The sequence below is a fragment of the Miscanthus floridulus genome, chromosome 15 (assembly GCF_019320115.1).
Source record: "Miscanthus floridulus cultivar M001 chromosome 15, ASM1932011v1, whole genome shotgun sequence".
Lineage (NCBI taxonomy): Eukaryota > Viridiplantae > Streptophyta > Magnoliopsida > Poales > Poaceae > Miscanthus > Miscanthus floridulus.
The window spans coordinates 85,788,361-85,810,188 of NC_089594.1; the positions used below are offsets into that span (position 1 = coordinate 85,788,361).

Below are 21,828 nucleotides of genomic sequence, written 5' to 3' on the forward strand. Positions count from 1 at the left end.
ATGCCGATGGTCCATTGCTGCGCGGGGAGCTCCTACTGCTTCGGCGTCTACTCCCCGGCGCTCAAGGCCTCGCAGCGCTACCATCAGTCCGCGCTCAACGCCGTCGCCTTCTTCAAGGACGTCGGCGCCAACGCCGGGGTCCTCTCGGGCTTCCTCGCCGCGTGGGCACGCAGGCGCCCCTGGCTCGTCCTCCTCGCCGGCGCCCTGCTCTGCGCCGCCGGGTACCTCCCCATGTGGCTCGCCGTCGAGGGGGTCGCGCCCGCGCCGCTCCCGCTCATGTGCCTCTACATGCTGCTCGCCGCGCAGGCGCAGACCTTCTTCAACACCGCCGATGTTGTCTCCGCCGTCGAGAACTTCCCCGACCGACGAGGCACTGTCATCGGCATCATGAAGGCAGGTCACAATTGCTCTGCTAGTCTGCTCTGTCTTCGTCCCATTATATGTCGCAGTGGTCTCAGAAATTGACACGACACTGCTACGTAGGAGTACTTCGTTACTTGCCATCCCTATCAGAAACAGACAATTCAGTGCTTTGGGTGCGAGCCCTCAACTGACACTTGAAATCATCACAGCACATTATCAGTCACGTTTCTCTGGAACTCTTCAGGGTTACCTTTCATTCAGTACTTTGCTTTATTGGATAGCATGAATTTTGAACATGTCCTGATCCTGTCCCACAAAACTGTTTGGATCAGATGCTATCAATTCTCTTCGTTGTGCATCAAACTTGAGTGCTAGTATGACAAATATTGGTTTGTCAGTTTCGGTTTCAACCCGAACCATATAAATTTACTGACACGAAATTCCTATTGATCCCAGCAGTTCCATACTAATTCTGGCAGTTTTGCGCCCCCCCCCCCAACTTACCTCAATTCATTTTGTCTGCTTTTGCAACAGGTTTTCTTGGCCAAAGAACAGAAGCTAACGAGTTTGGAACCGCACTTTGCGGCTGTGCTTCCCTCTCCTGAAAGAAAACTAAAGCAGATAGTATCAGGTGCACACACAGGGAAGGGGTGAGGCCAAAGACTGGCACACATTCTCCCATCCTCTTTATTTCCGCTAGCTTTTCTTGCTCCTCCAGCACAATCCAGGTGAATGATGCTCATCTATCCCTACGCACCCACCCACTCCAAGAATATAATCCATCCCATCCCCAATCCCCATGCATGTATACAAGCTCTTGGGATTAGCCTCTTGCTTGCAACAGGGACCAGGAGTCTATATAGGGCGGGCAAATCCTTTCCTTCTTGCTATCTACCAGTAGTCAGCAACCCGTCCTGTTCCTGCTGCTTCAACAACCAGCAGGTGTTGAGCTAGCCGTTGCTGGTGGTCAGTCGATCGATCGGGCAATGCCATTGCCCTTCTGCCCTGATTGTCTGTGTCACCAGTGTGGCCAGAGGCCAGCGGCACATGCGCCGGAGAACCACGTTACCACGAGCCTACGCTCCCACAGGTCCCAGGTCCACCTAAGCTGACAACATATAAGGTATTTGGGCCTTCTCAACCCAAAAGACTAGTCTGATAGGTGAGGGTTCTTTCGCCTTATATGTTGTGCTCCCCCACCATCGCTACACGATATGGGACTAAACCCCAACATCGCCCAGGTCGTTGTAGAAGTCGTAGTCGTAGACGCGCTCCCAGTCCTTGCGCTTGCCGCGGCCGTTGCCACGGAGGCTCCGGAGCTCCTCATCGCGCAGCAGACGCAGGGCCTCGAGCGTTTTGTCAGGCAGGTAGCTCTGTTCAGTTTGGTTCGCCATTGTCAATTTAGTCATGCCATGGAAGCTTATTATGTACTAGTAGCAGCTCACCATGATTCGGTGCTGACGACACGTATAATACTACTCACCGTGTTCATGAAGAAGACGCGGTCGGCGTTGGTTTTCTTGTAGGGGTAGACCCAGGAGTTGCACTCGAAGTGGATGCTCCGGCCGTCCTCGGGCAGGCCCAGCTGCACGTGCCGGAGGAAGAACTGGTCGTTCCGTAACCCGTTCCGGACGACGACGGCGCCCGGCGTGCCGAACTCGGCGTCCACGAAGAAGGTCACCTGGTACGTCATGGTGCTCGTCTTCCCCGTGGCGCCCTGCTGCTTCGTCTTCTTGCCACCCTTCAGCGGCGCCTCCGCGCTCAGCTTCCCCTTCCCCGTGTCTGCAGTTGCGATTGCATGCACGCAGTTGAATTTGAAGCAACAGCCATCGATCGATCAACAATTAATTGAAATTCAAGACGATAAGCAAGCAAGATCGAGTGGGTGAACATACTGGGATCTATCTGCGTGCTGCTGAAGAGGCGAAGAATTGTTGGGGTTTAGTCCCACATCGTGTAGCGATGGTGGAGGAGCACAACATATAAGGCGGGAGAACCCCCACCTATCAATTGTTGGGGTTTAGTCCCACATCGTGTAGCGATGGTGGGGAGCACAACAGGCGACCCGGACAAGGAGGACCACGCCAGGCCGGTGCTCGGTGGCACCGCCACCCACCCGTACCCGCGACGCTGCCGCACCGGCCGCCCTCTCTTCAAGACAGGCACATATACACAGCACACCACTGCTAGCTAGTTCCATTGATTTGATTTCTGCATCTAGATTTGACTGACACTAGTCTTGAAACGACTCAAGACGGCGTGACAGAGACGCGCAAGCACATGATCAACCTCGACTTCTACATCCCGCCGGACGAGCGGTTCAGCCCGACGAAGCTGGCGGAGGTGCTGACGCTGGCGGTGCAGGCCGTGACATATTTCGTGCTCCCAGAATCTAAGGCGCTGTTCCATGGGAATACCAACAGCTTCCGGTCGTTTGATCAGCTCAAGGGCGATCTGTACAGGAAGCCCCAGCAGCCGGTCGTAGATGGGCAGGTGATGGACAAGCTCAAGACGTCGGTGCCGTCACACGAGACCTACAAGCAGGTGTCCAAGATGGTCAAGGAGACGCCCGTCAAGTTCCCCATCCCTCAAGTCATCGAGCGTGAGTCGTTGTCACTACACTTGTTGTGTGCTCTGTGCCTCTCTCTGACAGGGAAAAATTCCTTGGATTAACTAGCTATTTTGATGTCTGATGATGAATCATCTTAACTCTTATTTGATGGCTGGTGCTGCAGATGAGCCAGAGGCATGGCGAACCGACGAGGAATTCGCGAGGGAGATGCTCGCGGGGCTGAACCCAGTGGTGATAAAGAGACTAGAGGTGTTCCCGCCGGTGAGCAGAGGAGGCAAGGAGAGCTCCATTACCGCCAAGCATACCGAGAGGCAGCTCCAAGGACGAACAGTACAGAAGGTCTGTCGTCAAAAATTGTGTATCAGAGAAGAACTTGATTAACCATGCAATGCAACCGTCTTATATGTATGTATGATTATGCAGGCATTAGATGAGAAGAGGCTGTATATTCTTGACCACCATGACTACCTGATGCCATACCTGCGGCGCATCAACACGCAACAAGGGGTGTGCGTCTACGCGTCGCGCACGCTGCTCTTCCTCAAGGACGACGGCACCCTCAAGCCTCTTGTCATAGAGCTCAGCCTGCCCGGAGACAGCGACGAGACCAGCAGGGTCTTCCTCCCTGCCAGCCAAGGCACCGATGGACATCTGTGGTGGCTTGCCAAAGCTCATGTCTCCGTCAATGATTCAGGCTACCATCAGCTCATCAGCCACTGGTGAGTGAGTGAGTAAGCATGCATTAGTGATTAGTAATCATCTGTGGTCAATGCATGATTCGTTCTTGATCTATGCAACCATGTCTGAGATGACAATGCACATCCATGACCACACCACACAGGCTGTTCACGCACGCGACTGTGGAGCCGTTCATCATCGCCACCAAGAGGCAGCTGAGCGCCATGCACCCGATCCACAAGCTGCTGGAGCCACATTTCAAGGACAACATGCAGATCAACACGCTGGCCAGGAGCATCCTGCTCAGCGCAGGCGGCATCCTGGAGACTACCATGTTCCCGGGGAAGTACGCCATGGAGATGTCCTGCGCTATCTACTCCGAGTGGAGGTTCACCGACCAAGGCCTGCCCAACGAGCTCGTCAAGAGGGGGATGGCGTCCAAGGATCCCCGGACCGCCGACCTGCACCTGCACGTGGATGATAGTTACGGCCAGGAACTCACTCGCACTCACGAACACAAAGTACTGGCGAGGGAGACGATGAACACAAGCTGTTTCCGGCGACGAACGCCGCGGCCGACACAACGGCCTGTATCTTGGCACTTTTTATTTTTCTGGACTTGGCAACTTAAACAACCGAAGGAGTACATGGGTATAAATAGGCCAGGGACACACCACGGAGCTACGCCTCCATGCCGGCCTTCGCGCCCATGATCCGCACGACCCGCCTGGCGACGGCGCAAGAGCCACTCGCTCGTTCCGCACAAGGCGCTCCTCCGTGCTGATTGGCGCCACACACACCACCCCCTCTCAACGTACTTTGACTCTATCTAACTTGATCCTCGCAGCTATCCCACGATGTTCTGGTGGACTCCCACACGATCCTAACGCACCCCTGATTGGACAAACACCCAAGTCAGGTTTATTCCTAACAATTACCCTCCTAAACCTGACAGCACCATGCGCGCCGACTCACAGCAGGCATGGTTCCTCGTCAGCGTCCGCGAGGAGGGCTGTTTCCTTCTTTTTCCCACGGCAGTCCTTGCCCATGTGGCCGCGCTCGCCGCACTCATAGCATCGCCCACGGAAGCGGCTCCCGCCACGCCCGCTTCCTGAGCTCGTGGTGCTGCGAGCGTCGTCGTCGTTGTCGCGGCCACCGCCACGGCCGTTCTGCGAATCTCCCGCACGTGCACGATCCTTGTTGCGTCGCTGACGACGACGCGCCTTCCACTGCTCCTCCGTGAGCAGCAGCTGCCCGGTGCGCTCGCCTCCAAGCTCGTCGCCGCCACAACGCTCCTCGGCCACGCGCAGCCTGCCGACGAGCTCCTCGAGCGACATCTTCTTGAAGTCGGCGAACATCTCGATGGAGCATGCAACTTGGTTGAACCTCGACGGCACAACCCGCAGCATCTTCTTGACGACGCGCTCGTCCTCCATGTCCTCGCCCAACTCGCGCAGCTCCGCGGCAATGGAGCCAATCCTCACGGCGAAGTCGTCGATCGCCTTGCCGTCCTTGAACGCCGCGTTCTCGAACTGCTTGAGGAGGTGCTGCGCCTTGGCTTCCTGCACACGCATGTCTCCCATGCGCAGCGACTTGATCGCCTCCCAAGCCTCCTTGACCGTCTTCTTCGCGACGAGCCCAGACTTCATCTCCGGCGGCACACCGCGGAGAATGACAGCCAGTGCCCGTCGATCCTTGCCGCGCTCGGCGTTGCCGCCCTCCACAGCATCCCAGAGCTCCATGCCCTCCAGGTTGCACTGCACTTCAAGTGCCCACTCGCGGTAGTTCGTCTTCGTCAGCTTCGGGATCTCGACGCCACCAAAACCGCGCTCCACCACGACCGTATGCGGCGAGCTGGTGCCTTCCTTCACATCACCACCGGCCATCGTCGTTGCCGTCGGACCTCTGCGTGGGATCACGCGCTTCTTCTTCGGTGGCTCTCGTGGTGGACTGAAGGAACCACCGTAGTACATACACCGGCTCCGGTACCAATTGATAGTTACGGCCAGGAACTCACTCGCACTCACGAACACAAAGTACTGGCGAGGGAGACGATGAACACAAGCTGTTTCCGGCGACGAACGCCGCGGCCGACACAACGGCCTGTATCTTGGCACTTTTTATTTTTCTGGACTTGACAACTTAAACAACCGAAGGAGTACATGGGTATAAATAGGCCAGGGACACACCACGGAGCTACGCCTCCATGCCGGCCTTCGCGCCCATGATCCGCACGACCCGCCTGGCGACGGCGCAAGAGCCACTCACTCGTTCCGCACAAGGCGCTCCTCCGTGTTGACCGGCGCCACACACACCACCCCCTCTCAACGTACTTTGACTCTATCTAACTTGATCCTCGCAGCTATCCCACGATGTTCTGGTGGACTCCCACACGATCCTAACGCACCCCTGATTGGACAAACACCCAAGTCAGGTTTATTCCTAACAGTGGAGGACTACCCGTACGCGGTGGACGGCATGGACGTGTGGCGCGCCATCGACGGCTGGGTGCAGAGCTACTGCGCGCACTTCTACCACTCCGACGCCGCGGTGGCCGCCGACGCCGAGCTGCAGGCGTGGTGGCACGACGTGCGCACCGTCGGCCACGGCGACCGCCAGCGCGACCCGGCGTGCTGGCTGGAGCTCGACACCGTGGCCAACCTCGCCGAGTCGCTGTCCACGCTCATCTGGATCGCCTCCGCGCTGCACGCCGCCGTCAACTTCGGCCAGTACGGCTACGCCGGGTTCATGCCCAACCGGCCCACCCGGTGCCGCCGGTTCGTGCCGCTGCCGGGGTCCACGGAGATGGCGCAGCTGGAGGCCGACCCGGACAGGTTCTTCCTCGACACGGTGCCCGACCGCTTCACCACCACGCTCGGGCTCACGCTCATCGAGGTGCTCTCCAACCACACCTCCGACGAGCTCTACCTGGGCCAGCGCGCCACCGCGGCGTGGACCGACGACGGCGAGGTGCTGCAGCTACTCGACAGGTTCCGGGACGAGCTCCGACGGGTGGAGAAGCGGGTCACGGAGAGGAACAGGGACCTGCGGCTCAAGAACCGGAAGGGACCCGCCAAGGTGCCGTACACGCTGCTGTTCCCGGACGTCGGCAACGTCGGCGGCAAGGAGAAGGGGATCACCGGCAAAGGTATACCCAACAGCGTCTCCATATGACATGACATGACATGACATTGAGCTCCATCATTTCGGACTACATGTATACGTGAGTTTCTCTTTCTTTTGGTCGTCGGTGGTTTTATTTTTTCATTTTGTTGGAGAGGATTTGATTAAGGTTGTCAGTTTGGTTGTGAGCATACTATTCATCATTGTCCTAACTATATGTATTAATTGCGATGATTGGTTTGGAAGTTAATCTATTGAATGGGTGTAATACTTTTTTTTAAAAAAAAATTCCATTACCGTCTTTCATGAATAAGTGGAGGAGAATGACATGTTAGGTAGAGGTTCGGCTCCCGACAAACAACTCGAGATACAGCTTCTCTGATGAAACGGTTGGAAAAATGTTTGGTAGGACAGCTTCTCCGAATAGTTGCTAACAAAAAGATCAAATGTCTATAATACCCTTCTCTCTCCTTTTCTTCCCCTGCGCCGAGCCGGACGGACACCTCTTCTGTTTCTTCTTTCCATGCCCATCCGTTGCCGGCACGGACCTACCCTCACTGGCTTGCGCCACGCCACGCCACCAGCACACCCCTACCCTCCCTGGCTTGTGCCACGCCAGGACGCCACCATCTCTCCGGCCGACGTCGTGTCGTCATCGTCGTCTCGACTCCCGTCATCTTCCTGGCCAGCACCGCCGTGGCCCATTGGGGATGATTCAATACATACATAATTGACATGATTGATTTGGAAGTTAATCTGTGTTGACCCCGTGTAGCACTTTTTTTTAAAGATCCTCTACCATCTTTCATTAATAAGTGCAAAAAGAAGTTGTTGCATGCAAGCCATGGATGCAAAGAATCATTTGGCCTAAAATACCATGTTTGCACCTTAGAAAAGTTCATTGAAATCGGCTCAAACTTGTTGGGGATGATTCAATACAACTGGTAGCTACTTCGTGCTAACTGATCAACTTGTAGTGAGCTCCACATTAAAGCTAGACCCTGAAACTAAACTTTTACATTCACACTTTAAAATTTTATTTATCAAATTTGACTAAAAAATTGTTTAATATGTTTCAACGTGACGCGAAGCTACTTTGTGGCAATTTAAATGGAGCAAAGCTGGCCCAGCATGACCCAAGCCTAGCTTGTCGGCCGTGGCCTTGGCCCGTGAACCTTACTAGACAGTACGTAAAAAAAAACTCGGCCTACGGTGGGCAGACAGTCCCCGCAACTTTGTGCTTAAGAAAGAAGAATTTTTCACGCAGGCCGAGAAAACCCCCCAAATACCGTGTCCCGTCCTTACACAGGGGCCCGTTACCCTATAAGTGGACCGGTCCGTTGCCTGTGCTTTGAAAAACTCGAGACAGGTGAAGGGATTTTTTTTACTCCGGGCAGGCGAACGAGCGCACCCGTGGAGGCTCGAACCCTGCCCGCGAGAGTACCAGGCGGACGTCCCGACCAACCGGTCAGAGGAGCCGCTGGTACTAGACAGTACGTAGACAGTCACCCAAATGTTTGTGGTCGCAAGACCACTCGTGAAACATGCACGCGTCTCCGTTTTAACCATTAATAATTTGAAGAAAAAAAAGTACAAAGGAAAAGCAGATGCAAGTTGCAACCATGAATGACACAGACATACGGAGTACGGAATACATAATTAAAGCATCTTCTTTGCCAGCTGGACCGGCCTGTTGCTCTCCGATCCTCAATACTAGGTCTAGTAATTACATTAGTGGATGTTCACGTCTTATAGCAAAAAAATACTTCAAAGGAATTTGACTTTGTTTGTGTCACGGTCACGGAGCCCCACCCAGGTGTTTTTTTTTTTTTTTGAGCAAACCCCACCCAGGTGATGCATGCACAGCCACGGAGGAGTACCAGGCCGAAGCCCAAGAACGTGCGCGTGTGTGGCCTGGAGTGGGCTAGTAAAATGTGTGAGTCTGGCCCAGTAGACAAGTGAGATATAGAGAGATGAGAGTGGACGACTGATATCGAACAAGACAATTGTAAACAAATCTTCTTCTCCTCCGAGCCGAGCAAGCAACCGGCATGCTACTTACCCAGGTTCCCCTTCTACTTCCTCTCAGTTCGGCCGCCGATCGCGGGCAGCTGACAGTTTGCACCAAATCAAATTAGCGAACAGCTAATAACTGTCTAAATCTAATGTAAATGAATTGGCGATTAAGTTATGTTTTAGGATTTGGCAGATGGTTGCCCAGTTTGGTCAGTGAGCAATTGGAACAATAGGCAAATAAAGATTCGTGTGATGAACTTGGATTTGAGGAATTAAAAGAGCTCGCCGGAGCTAACCGCCCGGAGATAGGTTTCAAGTGTAGGCACGGTGTGAGCACTGAGAGCAATAATCCTCTTGACCTTGATAAATGCATGCTATGCAACACCACAAAGAGAGTTAAAATGTGAGCAGAGGCAGTTTTCAAGACGGTACGTCTAGCACCCAGACGTCCGGCGGCGCCAGGACATGTCTGGACGCACCTAAAAAAGGCACCTGAGTACAGAAACAGCGTCAGCATGCATGCGCGCGTCCCAATCCGTGGCCTATCTCCTCCACACCCCCATCCCGCCACTGCGCTGCCATCTCAGGCGCGCTCCCTCTGCAAGCCCCCGCCGCGCCACCTCAGTAGGCCCCTGCCGCTCCCGTTTTGCGCAGCATGCGGGGCCCGCGCCGTCCGAGCGATAAGAGGGGAAGGGCGCGCGGCGCCTTGGATTCGGAAGGACCCGACCGCGGCGTCGAATGGATGTCATGCCAGCTCTGGTAGAGATGATGCAACAGAAGATGGGGAGGAGAGATGCAACACCCGATCTGCTTTTGAAATATCCAAATACAACAGTTGCCATACCTCTGAAGGCAGTTGAAACACTTTCTTCTGAAACACTTGAAAAAACACATGAAACACACTTGAAAAACCATTGCAACCATACGCAACATCCAAATAAATCACATGCAACATATGTGTGAAACATATACAATATCCAGATAAACACACTTACAACATGCGTCCGGAATACACAGATGAAACATACCTCTGAAACACTCAAAACATACGCTTGCAACATGCCTCTGAAACAATTGCAACATATGCAACATGTGCAACATCCCCCGATCTACTTTTGCAACATCCATATGAAACAAATGCAACATACATCTGAAACGCCTGAAACACTTGCAACATACATATGCAACATAGGAGAGGGGAACGTTGCGCCGGTCGATTTCGACCGATGGGGGTTGGCGGCGGCGGCTGCTCCGGAGCCTGGACGGCCTCGACTCCGCGGTACTCGCGAGCGATACCGGTGGTACTGGTCGACGTGGGCGCGGGGAACGGCAGGGACTGCGCGGTCCTGCCTCGCGGAACTCGAGCCCAGGGAGAAGGCCCGCGCGCTGCCGCGGTGCGGCCACCACTTGCACGTCGAGTGCCGGGGTGGGGGAAGGGGCCGTCGGGGTGGTGGGGAGGATGCCGGGTGGGGGAGCGCGCCGTCGCCGGCCAGGGAGGTGGCCCATGGCCACGTGTTGGGGGTAGCGCGCGGGACGTGAGCCACGGAAGGGAGGGGGAAACGAGGAACTAGGTGCGTGGGTGTGTGAGTGAGCGAGTTAGACGAGTTGGGTAGCGGATGTTTTGAGAGGCTGCAAGGCCGATCTCCTTGCAGACCAGAACGGCGCGTCCAGCGCGGACAAGCCCGGACGAGCGCCCTCACACAAGCATTATTATCGAGAAAAGAGAGAGAGAGGCATACACTACACGTGGACATACGTGTCAACATAACTCGATGCTGCGAACAAATGGGGGGGCAGAATATTCTGACTGCGCTGAGGCCCCCACAAAGAAGCGAGTCAAAGCAAACCACGGGGGTTGGCGGGATCCGATTCCCCTTCCCTTCCCCAGCCGCCGCCGATGCCATGGCCGCGGACGCGATGGATGGCGCTGGCCGCCAGCGCGCTGATCCAGTGCTGCGCGGGGAGCTCCTACTGCTTCGGCGTCTACTCCCCGGCGCTCAAGGCCTCGCAGCGCTACGACCAGTCCGCGCTCGACGCCGTCGCCTTCTTCAAGGACGTCGGCGCCAACGCCGGGGTCCTCTCGGGCCTACTCGCCGCGTGGGCGCCGTGGGGGCGGAGGCGCCCCTGGCTCGTCCTCCTCGCCGGCGCCCTGCTCTGCGTCGCCGGGTACCTCCCCATGTGGCTCGCCGTCGCGGGGGTCGCGCCCGCGCCGCTCCCGCTCATGTGCCTCTACATGCTGCTCGCCGCGCAGGCGCAGACTTTCTTCAACACCGCAGATGTTGTCTCCGCCGTCGAGAACTTCCCCGACCGACGAGGAACCGTCATCGGCATCATGAAGGCAGGTCACAATTGCTCTGCTCTGCTTTGTCTTCCCATTATTTCGGAATGCGATCGAGAGTATTTGATCTGAGAAATTGTCACCACTGTGCTACCTAGTACTTATTTTTTTAGCTTTATTATAGACCGACGATCTTATAGACTGTACTACGTTGCTACTTCTGTACTCCACTTCCCTTTCAACAACAGACATTCAGACAACAGTAGAGTTGTTATTGGGTTGGAGCCCTCAACTGACACTTGAAAGTTGAAACCAGCCACTACACATTACCTCTCACGTTTTTCTGGTGACCTTACCTGTCATTCAGTACTTTGCTTATGAGATCTGGTGCCTTATTGGATAACATGAATTTTGATCATGTCCTGCTCCGGGATGCCGCTGTCCCACCAAACTGTTTGGATCAGATTCTATCAATTATCTTCATTTTGCATCAAACTTCAGTCTAGTATGATGAAAGCTATTGGTTTGTCAGTTTTGGTTTGAACCCGAACCATGTTAATTCACTCCCAGCCAATTGACAGGAATTTTTTTTTTCCTGAACCGAGGGTTCCTCCATTTCCATTAACAAACGGAAATACAGATGTTTGAGCAAGCAGTTAAAAAGAAAACAGATACGGGTGACCTATATCTGTATGCCACCTGACAGTCAAGTGACAGGAAATTCCTATTGATCCCACATTCCCACCTGCAGTTCCATACTAATGCTGGCAGTTTTGACCCCCAACTGACATCAATTCATTTTTGTTTACTTTTGCAACAGGGTTTTCTAGGCCTAAGTGGGGCAATACTTGTCCAAATTTACCACACTCTCCACATTGATCCCAGCTCTTTCATACTGATGCTGGCAGTTTTGCCCACAGCCGTCACATTGGTGCTTATGTATTTTGTGGATGTCCACAACCCCAATGAACGGTACAACAAGAAATTCCTAGACGCTTTCTCCCTCATTGCTGTTACTGTTGCCGGATACTTGATGATTCTCATAATCTGTGGTCAAATTTTCTCGATAAGCTCAGCTGTGCAGAGCATTTGTTTCGTGGTACTCTTGATACTAGTGATGTCTCCGATAGCCATCGCTTTAAAGGCCCAGACACCACATGAGGAATCAATCTCAGAACAAAGGACTGGACTGCTCCGTGAAGAGGTCGCAGAGGATTCCGAAAATGCTACCTTCCAGTACCGCACTTGGGGGATCTGACCAAGACCTGTCTGCTGGCAAAGAGAACCTGAATGTATTACAGGCCATGTGCAAACTCAACTTCTGGTTGCTCTTCCTAGCAATGGCTTGCGGAATGGGATCAGGTCTGGCCACGGTGAACAATATCAGCCAGATCGGCGGCTCACTTGGCTACACGACCAAGGAGACCAGCACACTTGTGTCACTCTGGAGCATATGGAACTTTTCAGGGCGGTTCGGTGCAGGCTTCATATCTGACCATTTCCTTCGCCAGCGAGGAATTGGGAGGCCATTCTTTATAGGTGTTACGCTGCTGATCATGAGCGCCGGTCATGCCACCATCTCCTCCGGTCTCCCTGCATCACTCTACATTGGGTCGGTGCTGATCGGCATGTGCTATGGGTGTCAGTGGGCCCTGATGCCGAGCATAACATCTGAGATCTTTGGGCTGAACCATTTTGGCACAATATTCAACATGGTGGCTGTTGCGAGCCCTGTTGGGTCTTACATCCTCTCGGTGCGCATTGTGGGCTACATATATGACATCGAATCGCCACCAGATGAGCACTCCTGTGTAGGTAAGCAATGCTTTGCGCTCTCTTTCATGATCATGGCCGGTGTCTGTATGTTCGGGTCTGCTGTTGCGTTTGTGTTGTTTATCAGAACAAGGAAGTTCTATAGGCGTGTCATATACGCGAGGTTGCAGTCTTTTCTAGACTAGTGATAAGTCTTCATGAAAGATGTTGGTATAACTTGCAATAATGCTTGTACATGTATATTATGTGAGTATTTGTATAAGCCTGAATATAACTTTTGGAGATTATTACATAGATGGAACATGATCTTCCACTCGTGGCCCGAACAAATATATACCTTTTACCATCGCTCTACGACTAGGATTGATGTGTGGCTCCTATACTTCTTCTGTGAATTTACGATTGAAAAGGGGAAACCGTATATACTGTCTTAGCCTATATGTACATCTTGGATGGCTTTATAGCATGTACAGATGTGAGAAGAAGATGAAGTGTCACAGTTGTTTCCTGTTTCCACAAATATCAATGCCTGTTTAACCCCCTTATCCTCAGTAACTATAGATGAATGTTTTTCTCACTTTACTTTCGAGAATTTGCAATGCACGTTTTTTCTTTTTTATAAGAATGTGGAAGAAACAGGTACAATAGGATGATTACACGGCACTGCCTAAAACAAAGTAGAGGACGAGAGCAGGGGTTACATGAAAGAAATTTACAGAGCAACTTGATAACCTATAGCACAACCGACAGCAGGCCTTACTGTGTTATCGAACAATGAGGATTGGCCACAAAACACGGAAAAAGGCTACTGGATTGCTTGATTTGGAGAGAGTGACACATTACATGTGCTTCTCTGAACATGAATGAACCACAACCACTCAGTCTCCTAGTGCAGTAGTGCATATAGATATAGGACACTGCGTTATTCAGCTATCTTTCTCCATCACTTCACCAGTAAGCGAGCTCATTCTGTACTTGTCACTTGTCACCTTCCTTGATTTCTCCGTTGCTCATCTTGCTGTCCTTCCCTTTGTCTTCTCCTCTGTTTTCTGTTGCCTCCGCCGCTGCCTTGTCTTTCTCTTTGGCCTCCTTTGCCTCCGCTTCTGCCTTCTCCTTCGCCTCTGCTTCCTCCTTGCCTTGGCCGCCTCAGCCAGCGCCTTAGCGGCCGCCTCCTCTTTGGCCTGCTTCAGAGCCTCCACAAGACCCTCGAAGCATGCGTTGGCGTCCCTTTTCTTCTTCTTGGACATGGGCATCAGGTTCTCGGCCACATCTGCCGGCGACATGTCTGTCTCCTCGAGCAGCTGCGCTATCTGGCCGAACAGCTCGTGCTCCTTGACGTCGAGGTAGTTCTTGGCGAGCACCTTGAAGGCCCGGAAGCGGCAGTAGGACATCTCGATGTGCCTATCCATCCTGCCTCGCCGGATCAGCGCCGGGTCCAGTTTGTCCTTGTGGTTGGTTGTGAAGATGATGATGCGCTCGCCGCCGCACGCCGACCACAGGCCATCGATGAAGTTGAGCAGCCCTGAAAGCGTCACCTTCGTGCCGTCGTCCTTGTCGGGATCCGTCGGCAGCTTGGGCTTGTCGTCACTGTCTGCATCGGCCTTCTTCTCCGCCTTCTTGTCCTTGCGCTTGCCAGTGAGGTCGACGGAGCAGTCGATGTCCTCGATGACGATGATGGACTTGCCGGTTGTCTCGATGAAGAGCTTCCGCAGCTCAGTGTTGTTCTTGACCGCCGTGAGCTCGAGGTCGTAGACGTCGTAGTCGAGGAAGTTGGCCATGGCGGCGATCATGGTGGACTTGCCGGTGCCCGGGGGCCCATAGAGCAGGTACCCTCGCTTCCACGGCTTGCCGACCTTGGTGTAGTAGTCCTTAGCCTCCCGGAACGCCTGGAGCTCGTCAAGGATCTCCTCCTTGTCGTCGGGGTCCATGGCGAGCGTGTCGAACGTGGCCGGGTGCTCGAACGGGACGTGGCTCCAGACGTTCTTGCCACGGTAAGAGTTCCAGCTGCCGCTGGGGTTGTTGGTGAAGAGGCGGCGCTGGCGGTTGCGGACGGTGACGGCGCGGCCTTCCTCGAGGACGTACGGCAGGTACCTGTCGACGACGAGGTCGCGGTGGCGCCGGTGGAAGACGACCCGGTAGAAGCGGCGCTCTTCCTCGCCGGGGAACCAGCTGATGACTTGGGACCCGGCGAACTGCTTGCAGGCGTACCACCAGATGGTGGCCCCGGCGAAGGCGTCGGTGACATCGTCGTTGTCGTCGACGGAGACCTGGAGGTTCTTGCTGTTCTTGCCGAGCTCGGCCCTGAGCTTGCGCGCGCGGCGTGCGCAGGCGTCGGATAGGTAGGCCTCGACAGCAAGGTAGAAGTCGCTGCGGTGGAAGACCTCGGCGCCGTACTCGTTGATGGTGATCACCAGGTAGGGGCTGAAGAAAGAGACGAGCTTGTTTCCCCAGGTGCTGAGGCGGTAGCGGAAGGCGACGGGGATGTGGTTCTGCACCACGGACCAGAGGAAGAAGAAGCTTGCCAGCGCCGATCCCAGGCCTGTCCACTTGTCCATCATCGCCATGGCTGCTGACCCCGACCTTGCTCCTTGTTACTCGTACACGAGTATTAGCTAGTGGTGATTCCGTGACTAGTGAGTTCAGTAAGAGGATCGGATCGAGTACTCCTATATATATTCATAATGGTGGCGGGCTCAAGTAAAGTTGACTTTCAGTCAACGGCTCCCCGCTGGCCTGGTTAGTGGTTACCGTCGTCTCGTCGGAAGGAAGGAGCAGGTGAGGCGGAGCTGTCGCCGTTGTCCGGTGAATAATGTGGATTCACACGTGCGCCGGCACACGGTACAAGATTTTTTTTCTTTGAAAAAAAGATGATGTGTGGGGTCCATCCAATGGCAGGCAAATTCAAGCAAAGCTAGCAAAGGAAGAATTTGCTTTGGAAACAGAGACCGCTCAAATGCGTCATCTATATGGACCTTATTACCATTTGTCGACTATCCTTCCTTTATTATAAGAAAAAGACTTAATTAGAGTACGGAACTTGGTCTAATTGGACGGATGCATGCGTGCAATGCAAGCTTCTATCATATATCCATTGTTAATGACATCTCTTGTCACCCTACTGTAAAATGCCGTTAATCAAAAGGACAGCAACTGATAGTACCATACAAAAAAGGAATTAAGATAAGAGACAAAGAAAGGAAAAAAAAAAGAAAATATGAGAAACAAGGAAGACTACAACAGACTTTGGATCCGAAAAATCAAATTGAGGGAGGCTCTTCTTCTTGGCTATATGCAAGAGCAAGGAAAGCTCCTTAAAGAAGTTTGACTTGCAAGCCAAAAGGTTCTAGCTGATTCGATTGAAGATCTGGTTATTCATAGCGGTGCAAATTGTCCACATCATCAATATAGCTGCATTTGCTCCTTCGCAAGATGTTTCTGGTGCTAAGCCTGTATTTGAGAAGAAGGTAGAAAAAAGACCTTGTGTTTTGGTTGGCAGAAGGAATTCCAAAACCATTTAAAGGAAATATTTACTTGACCATGTCCAATCAGGGACTTATAATTAAGCTTTAGCAGAGGAGAAATAATTAGAGTTCCAGGTGTAAGTCGAAATGTCTGGGCCTTCATCTAAATGGAGATTTTCACACTCCAAGGAGAGCAACTAAAACTGAGCAAAATCCGATTTAGAGATAGGCAAGTGGAAGAGTTGCAACGCAGAATTTCTAGAGACAACCATCTTCACAGAAATAAACTGCTTTGCAAAGGAATGAAGCTCAAGTAACTCTAATCTTAAGACCTGCGAATGACAAAGATCATCCCATAGAAGACACCTTTTTCTATCCACAATTTGGACAACAGTAAAACCCTTAAAGATGTCCAAAATTTTAGAATATCCCTTCAACCAAAAAGAGCCATTTTTCACATGATTTAGTAACCTTCCATTTGGGTAAAGTTTTTTCTCAAATAATGCTTACCCTATTGAAGAATTTATGTCAATTTTTCAGTCATTAGGACTTCATTATGAGATTTTAGGTCAATCACCCCAAACCACCTTTCCTCCTTTGGCATACACACCATTTCCATGGCTGCCTTAGGAGGCTTTTCCGTTTTAGTCAGTTTCTCTCCAGAGATAGTGCTTTCTAAACTTGCCAATATGTTTGATGACTATAGCTTTTAGAATGAAAGTAGACATGAATAAAGTTGGGAGTGAGGAGAACACAACATTTACCAATTCTAGTCTACCGGCTTTGAAATGGAATGTTGAAGTACTGATTAGCCTTCTTTCACATTTACATATCAATGTTAAAAACTCCTCAACTTCTGGTTTGGAAAGTCCCAAAAGGTAAACCTAGGTAAGTGAAAGGAAGAGATGCCTTAAAGCAACAAAACTTTTCTTTAGAGATGTTCTTCATAGATTTACTATAATTGACTCTGAGACTATAGTTGCTCAACTAAAGCTATGAAGTAAGGATTTTAGGAAAAACAACTGCCTTGCACATCCTTTCAAAATAATGAGGGTGTCATCTACATATCACAACTGGGAAGTCTGAACTGTATTGCAAAGGAATTGGTGCATTCAGGAGGTCAATATCTTTAGATTTATTGACCAGGGTTTGAAGAAAATCTGGTGCAAGAACACACAACAAACGGTGGCGGGTATGTATACATAATACATGTACACTACCTATTAATAATAGTTTATTATTATCATTGCTATGATGCAACGGTGTTATATAGGCATACACAAATTTATTTAATTGGCATATGTGGTATTATGAGATTGGAGCATATGCTATATTATTCACATATATATACGTATGAGAATTACAATCGTGTGACTTACTTTAAGTGTCCTATATTGTGAACTTTTTATGATGTCTCCTGTTAGAATCACGAACACGTGCTTGTCCCCTACTAGTTTTATATAGACACAAGTGTAGTGTGTGTGTCTATATAAGTTATTCTGTGGCCACTTTGAGTTACGATAATTACTATACTAATTTACGAGATTATGGTAACTTCTTCATAAGCGATTTACTGTAGCATTATGGTAAGTATCATCTTGAACTATAGTAACCCATGTATCGTAAATGTGTATTGTCATTATCGTAAATTGGTACAAACATTATCGTAAATCAAGGTGACCATAGAATAAGTTATTCTGTGGCCAGCTGCAGAATAGCCTTACCGTGTGTGTGTATATATATATAACTATTACCCTGTAGCTGGCTACAGTATAATTTATTCTGTAGTCACTTTGAGTTACGATAATTACTATGTTAATTTATGAGATTATAGTAACTCCTTACTAAGTGGTTTACTATAACGTTATGGTAAATATCCCCATATGTTATAGTAACCCAACTATCGTAAATATGTATAAACATTATCGTAAACTAGTATATAAAATTATCGTAAATGGAGATGGCTACAGAATAACTTATTTTGTAGATAGCTACCGAATATATATATATATATATATATATATATATATATATATATATATATTTCAGATCGTGCGTCCTAGTTGTTCCAATATAATAATGTACCCCAACTGCTCTCATAGCATATCTTAGCAGTCTCAAATTTGTACTATAGTATTTGTTTGATTTGTTTGACATAATAAGCCTGGACTTGTCATTTGTCATCTCTTTTGATGTGTCCGTTGCTCATCTTGGATTCCGACGTTTTGTCGCCTTCGTCGTCTTGTCCTCTGCCTTTCTTTGCCTCGTCTTCCTCTCTGGTCTTCTTTGCTGCCTCGGCCGCCGCCTCTGCCTTCTCCTTTGCCTCTGCTTCTTCCTTCGCCTTGGCCGCCTCCTCCTTTGCCTGCTTCAGAGCCTCCACAAGACTCTCCAAGCACGCGTTGGCATCCCTCTTCTTCTTCTTGGACATGGGCATCAGGTTCTCGGCCACATCTGCCGGTGATATGTCAGTCTCCTCAAGAAGCTGCCCTATCTGCCCGAACAGCTCGTGCTCCTCGACGTCGAGGTAGTTCTTGGCGAGCACCTTGAACGCCCGGAAGCGGCAGTAGGACATCTCGATGTGCCTGTCCATCCTGCCTCTCCGGATGAGCGCCGGGTCCAGCTTGTCCTTGTGGTTGGTGGTGAAGATGATGATGCGCTCGCCGCCGCACGCCGACCACAGGCCGTCGATGAAGTTGAGCAGCCCCGAAAGGGTGACCTTGCTGCCTTCGTCCTTGTCGGGCTCCATCGGCAGCTTGGGCTTGTCGTCACCGTCTGCTGCCTTGTCGGACTTGGCCTTCTTGTCCTTGCGCTTGCCGGTGAGGTCGACGGAGCAGTCGATGTCCTCGATGACGATGATGGACTTGCCGGTCGTCTCGATGAAGAGCTTCCGCAGGTCGGTGTTGTTGTTAACCGCCGTGAGCTCGAGGTCGTAGACGTCGTAGTCGAGGAAGTTAGCCATGGCGGCGATCATGGTGGACTTGCCGGTGCCTGGGGGTCCATAGAGCAGGTACCCTCGCTTCCACGGCCTTGCCGACCTTGGTGTAGTAGTCCTTAGCCTCCCGGAACGCGTCGAGGTCGTCGAGGATCTCCTCCTTGTCGTCGGGATCCATGGCGAGCGTGTCGAACGTGGCCGGGTGCTCGAACGCGACGTGGCTCCAGACGTCGCCCCTCCCACGGCCACCGCCGCTGGGATTGTTGGTGAAGAGGCGGCGCTGGCGGTTGCGGACGGTGACGGCGCGGCCTTCCTGGAGGACGTGGGGCAGGTACTTGCCGACGACGAGGTCGCGGTGGCGCCGGTGGAAGACGACCCGGTAGGTGCGCGGGTCGTCCTGGTTGCCGTAGAGGCTGATGACGTTGGACCTGGGCACCTTCTTGGCGACGTACCACCAGACCGTGGCGCCCTCGGAAGGCGTCGGTGACCTCGTCGTTGTCGCCGACGGACACCTGGAGGTTGCTGCTGTCCCTGCCGAGCTCGGCCTTGAGCTTGCGGGCGCGCGGCGCGCAGGCGTCGGAGAGGTAAGCCTCGGCGGCGAGGAAGAAGTCGCTGCGGCGGAAGCGCTCGGCGCCGTACTCGGAGATGGTGATCTCCAGGTAGGGGTTGAAGTAGGAGGCGAGCTTGTTGGCCCAGGTGGCGACGCGGTGGCTGAGGGTGACGGGGACGTGTCTCTGCACCATGGACCACAGGAAGAGGAAGCTCGCGAGCGCCGAACCTAGGCCCGTCCACTTGTCCACCACCGCCATGGCTGTTGTGTGTGTTGTTGCCTAGCTCTAGCAAGCAGGCTTTTCTTGGTACAGGCACTTGCTTGTTAACTACTCACTTTGAACTCATAGTAAGCACATGGTACATTGTTTGATCTCAAGTGCCGATCGATGTCAAGTTTATATAGACGACCAGTAGCCGCCATGGCTCATCATGGGAAATGAATGCAGCTAGCTCAGCTACTTGACTTGGAGTCAACTGCTGCATGCCTGGTTGCCGTTCGTTGTCTCCTGTCTCTGTCTGTTTCCTAGTGGATCGGAAGGAAAGGAAGTAGCAAGGAGCAAAGGTATGTATGCTAGCAGTAGCAAAGGTAGAATTTGCTTTGAATACAATGAAACCCGGCCGCCCATAATATGCGTCATCATCTAGACATCAGCTACTATGTACTAAAGTAATATATATTTATGTGCACAGTCACACTACAAAATGATTGGTGGGGCAGATGCTAATGGACGCACGAAACTTGATGTAATTGGCTTGCAGACGAATTGCCATGACTTGATCGGATGCATATGCGTGCACTGCAAGCTAGTACGTAGGCATGTCATGTTATGTACATAGGCCAGTTCAGGAGATCATCAAATACAAATACTAGTCGTCTCGTGCGTGTGCACATATACATACGTTTTTCTCAAGTTTATTTATCGATCTAGCCTAGTAATAATAATGATATTATATATAAATATGCGCCATGCATGACGACGCCTAGAAAGAGACACGTACAAAGCGTCGCAGAGCATTCAGCTTCTTAAGGTCAGAAGATACCGTGCTGCCTCCGCCATGGTATATTCCTGCATGCATGCACGAGAGAGTCAAACTGGCAGCATGGGTCATGCCTCGTTCCACGAAGTGAAAATTTGCATCAGTAAAGTCTTGCTATGCTGCAGCGTGAAGCATGACACACCTATTTGGCTCTTGGCTGCCCATCAATCTTACGGTTACTAATTGAAAACTCTACTTCGGTTAAGTTCTCACAAGATCGATGCACTATAGAAAGATATTTAAAACCTAACAAGTATATGATACTCCGCACTGTGTTGTGAAATTATTGTTTAGAAGATATGAAATTGCATCGTGAAGCATCTTAAAACTCCAGGCCTCCACCCTAGGCCGATCTTTTTTTTGAACCTCCATGTCACGTACCTTTTTATTATGAAGGGTTATGTACCTTAGGTATTCTCGCCCAGGTGTTTAGTGTCAAGCTAGCCCTACCGAGAGTTCCAACATATTTAGGGCCTCTTTGGCATGGCCCTGGCGGCTTCGGCTCCCGCACATGTTCATCTGTCTGCCGTCCACGGGCCGATAGGGTGCTACTGTTCACCGGAGCCATTTTTCTCTCTCCTCCTTTCCTCTTTCACAGACACCGCCGGAGCCGGAGAAGCTCGTTTTTCGGGCTCCGCGGCTCCACTCCCCCTGGCACCTATCGGCCCGTGGGCGGCCGACAGGTGCGGGAGCCGGAGCCGCCGGAGCCCTGCCAAAGAGGCCCTTAACCGGACAGGGATAAAGCGCGACCCGTCGCGCATACGCAAATTGCGCGACCCACTCACTGCATGCGCATGCGGCTGAGCGACAGCAGCCCCACGCTCGTAAGCCGTGACCAAACCGGCGCAGGTACCTTGCATGGAAATCTAAAAAGAAAAACCATTTTATTTAAATTGCTATAACTTTTGAACGATGTGTCCGCTCCGAATAAAACTAGACCCCACTTGCTTATGTTTCAAATTTTTTTATTTTAGTAGCAATTTATGTATAAAAATGTGATAAGAGATTTCTATTGCTAACATGTAATACTAAACTTGCTACT

The 21,828-nt window shown here is 51.6% G+C and overlaps 2 protein-coding genes and 3 pseudogenes across 2 annotated transcripts; 3 read left to right on the top strand and 2 right to left on the bottom strand.

Annotated features, from left to right (window-relative positions):
• LOC136507840 (protein NUCLEAR FUSION DEFECTIVE 4-like) lies at nt 1–470 on the top strand. The gene has a single exon (XM_066502442.1). It carries the CDS (start codon nt 1–3, stop codon nt 463–465), a length of 465 nt encoding a protein of 154 aa, XP_066358539.1. The 3' UTR covers nt 466–470.
• A 442-nt stretch (nt 471–912) lies between these two features.
• On the top strand, nt 913–6,919 carry LOC136506442 (probable linoleate 9S-lipoxygenase 4). The gene is made up of 8 exons (XM_066501373.1): nt 913–2,047; nt 2,152–2,525; nt 2,618–2,965; nt 3,099–3,274; nt 3,359–3,654; nt 3,777–4,068; nt 5,292–5,294; nt 6,044–6,919. The coding sequence occupies exons 2-8, from the start codon at nt 2,405–2,407 to the stop codon at nt 6,785–6,787; spliced, it is 1,980 nt and encodes a 659-aa protein (XP_066357470.1). The 5' UTR covers nt 913–2,047; nt 2,152–2,404; the 3' UTR covers nt 6,788–6,919.
• A 3,468-nt stretch (nt 6,920–10,387) lies between these two features.
• LOC136506484 (protein NUCLEAR FUSION DEFECTIVE 4-like) lies at nt 10,388–13,300 on the top strand (annotated as a pseudogene).
• A 284-nt stretch (nt 13,301–13,584) lies between these two features.
• On the bottom strand, nt 13,585–15,873 carry LOC136506483 (AAA-ATPase ASD, mitochondrial-like; annotated as a pseudogene).
• A 2,434-nt stretch (nt 15,874–18,307) lies between these two features.
• LOC136508028 (AAA-ATPase At3g28580-like) lies at nt 18,308–20,217 on the bottom strand (annotated as a pseudogene).
• Nucleotides 20,218–21,828: the final 1,611 nt, after the last annotated feature.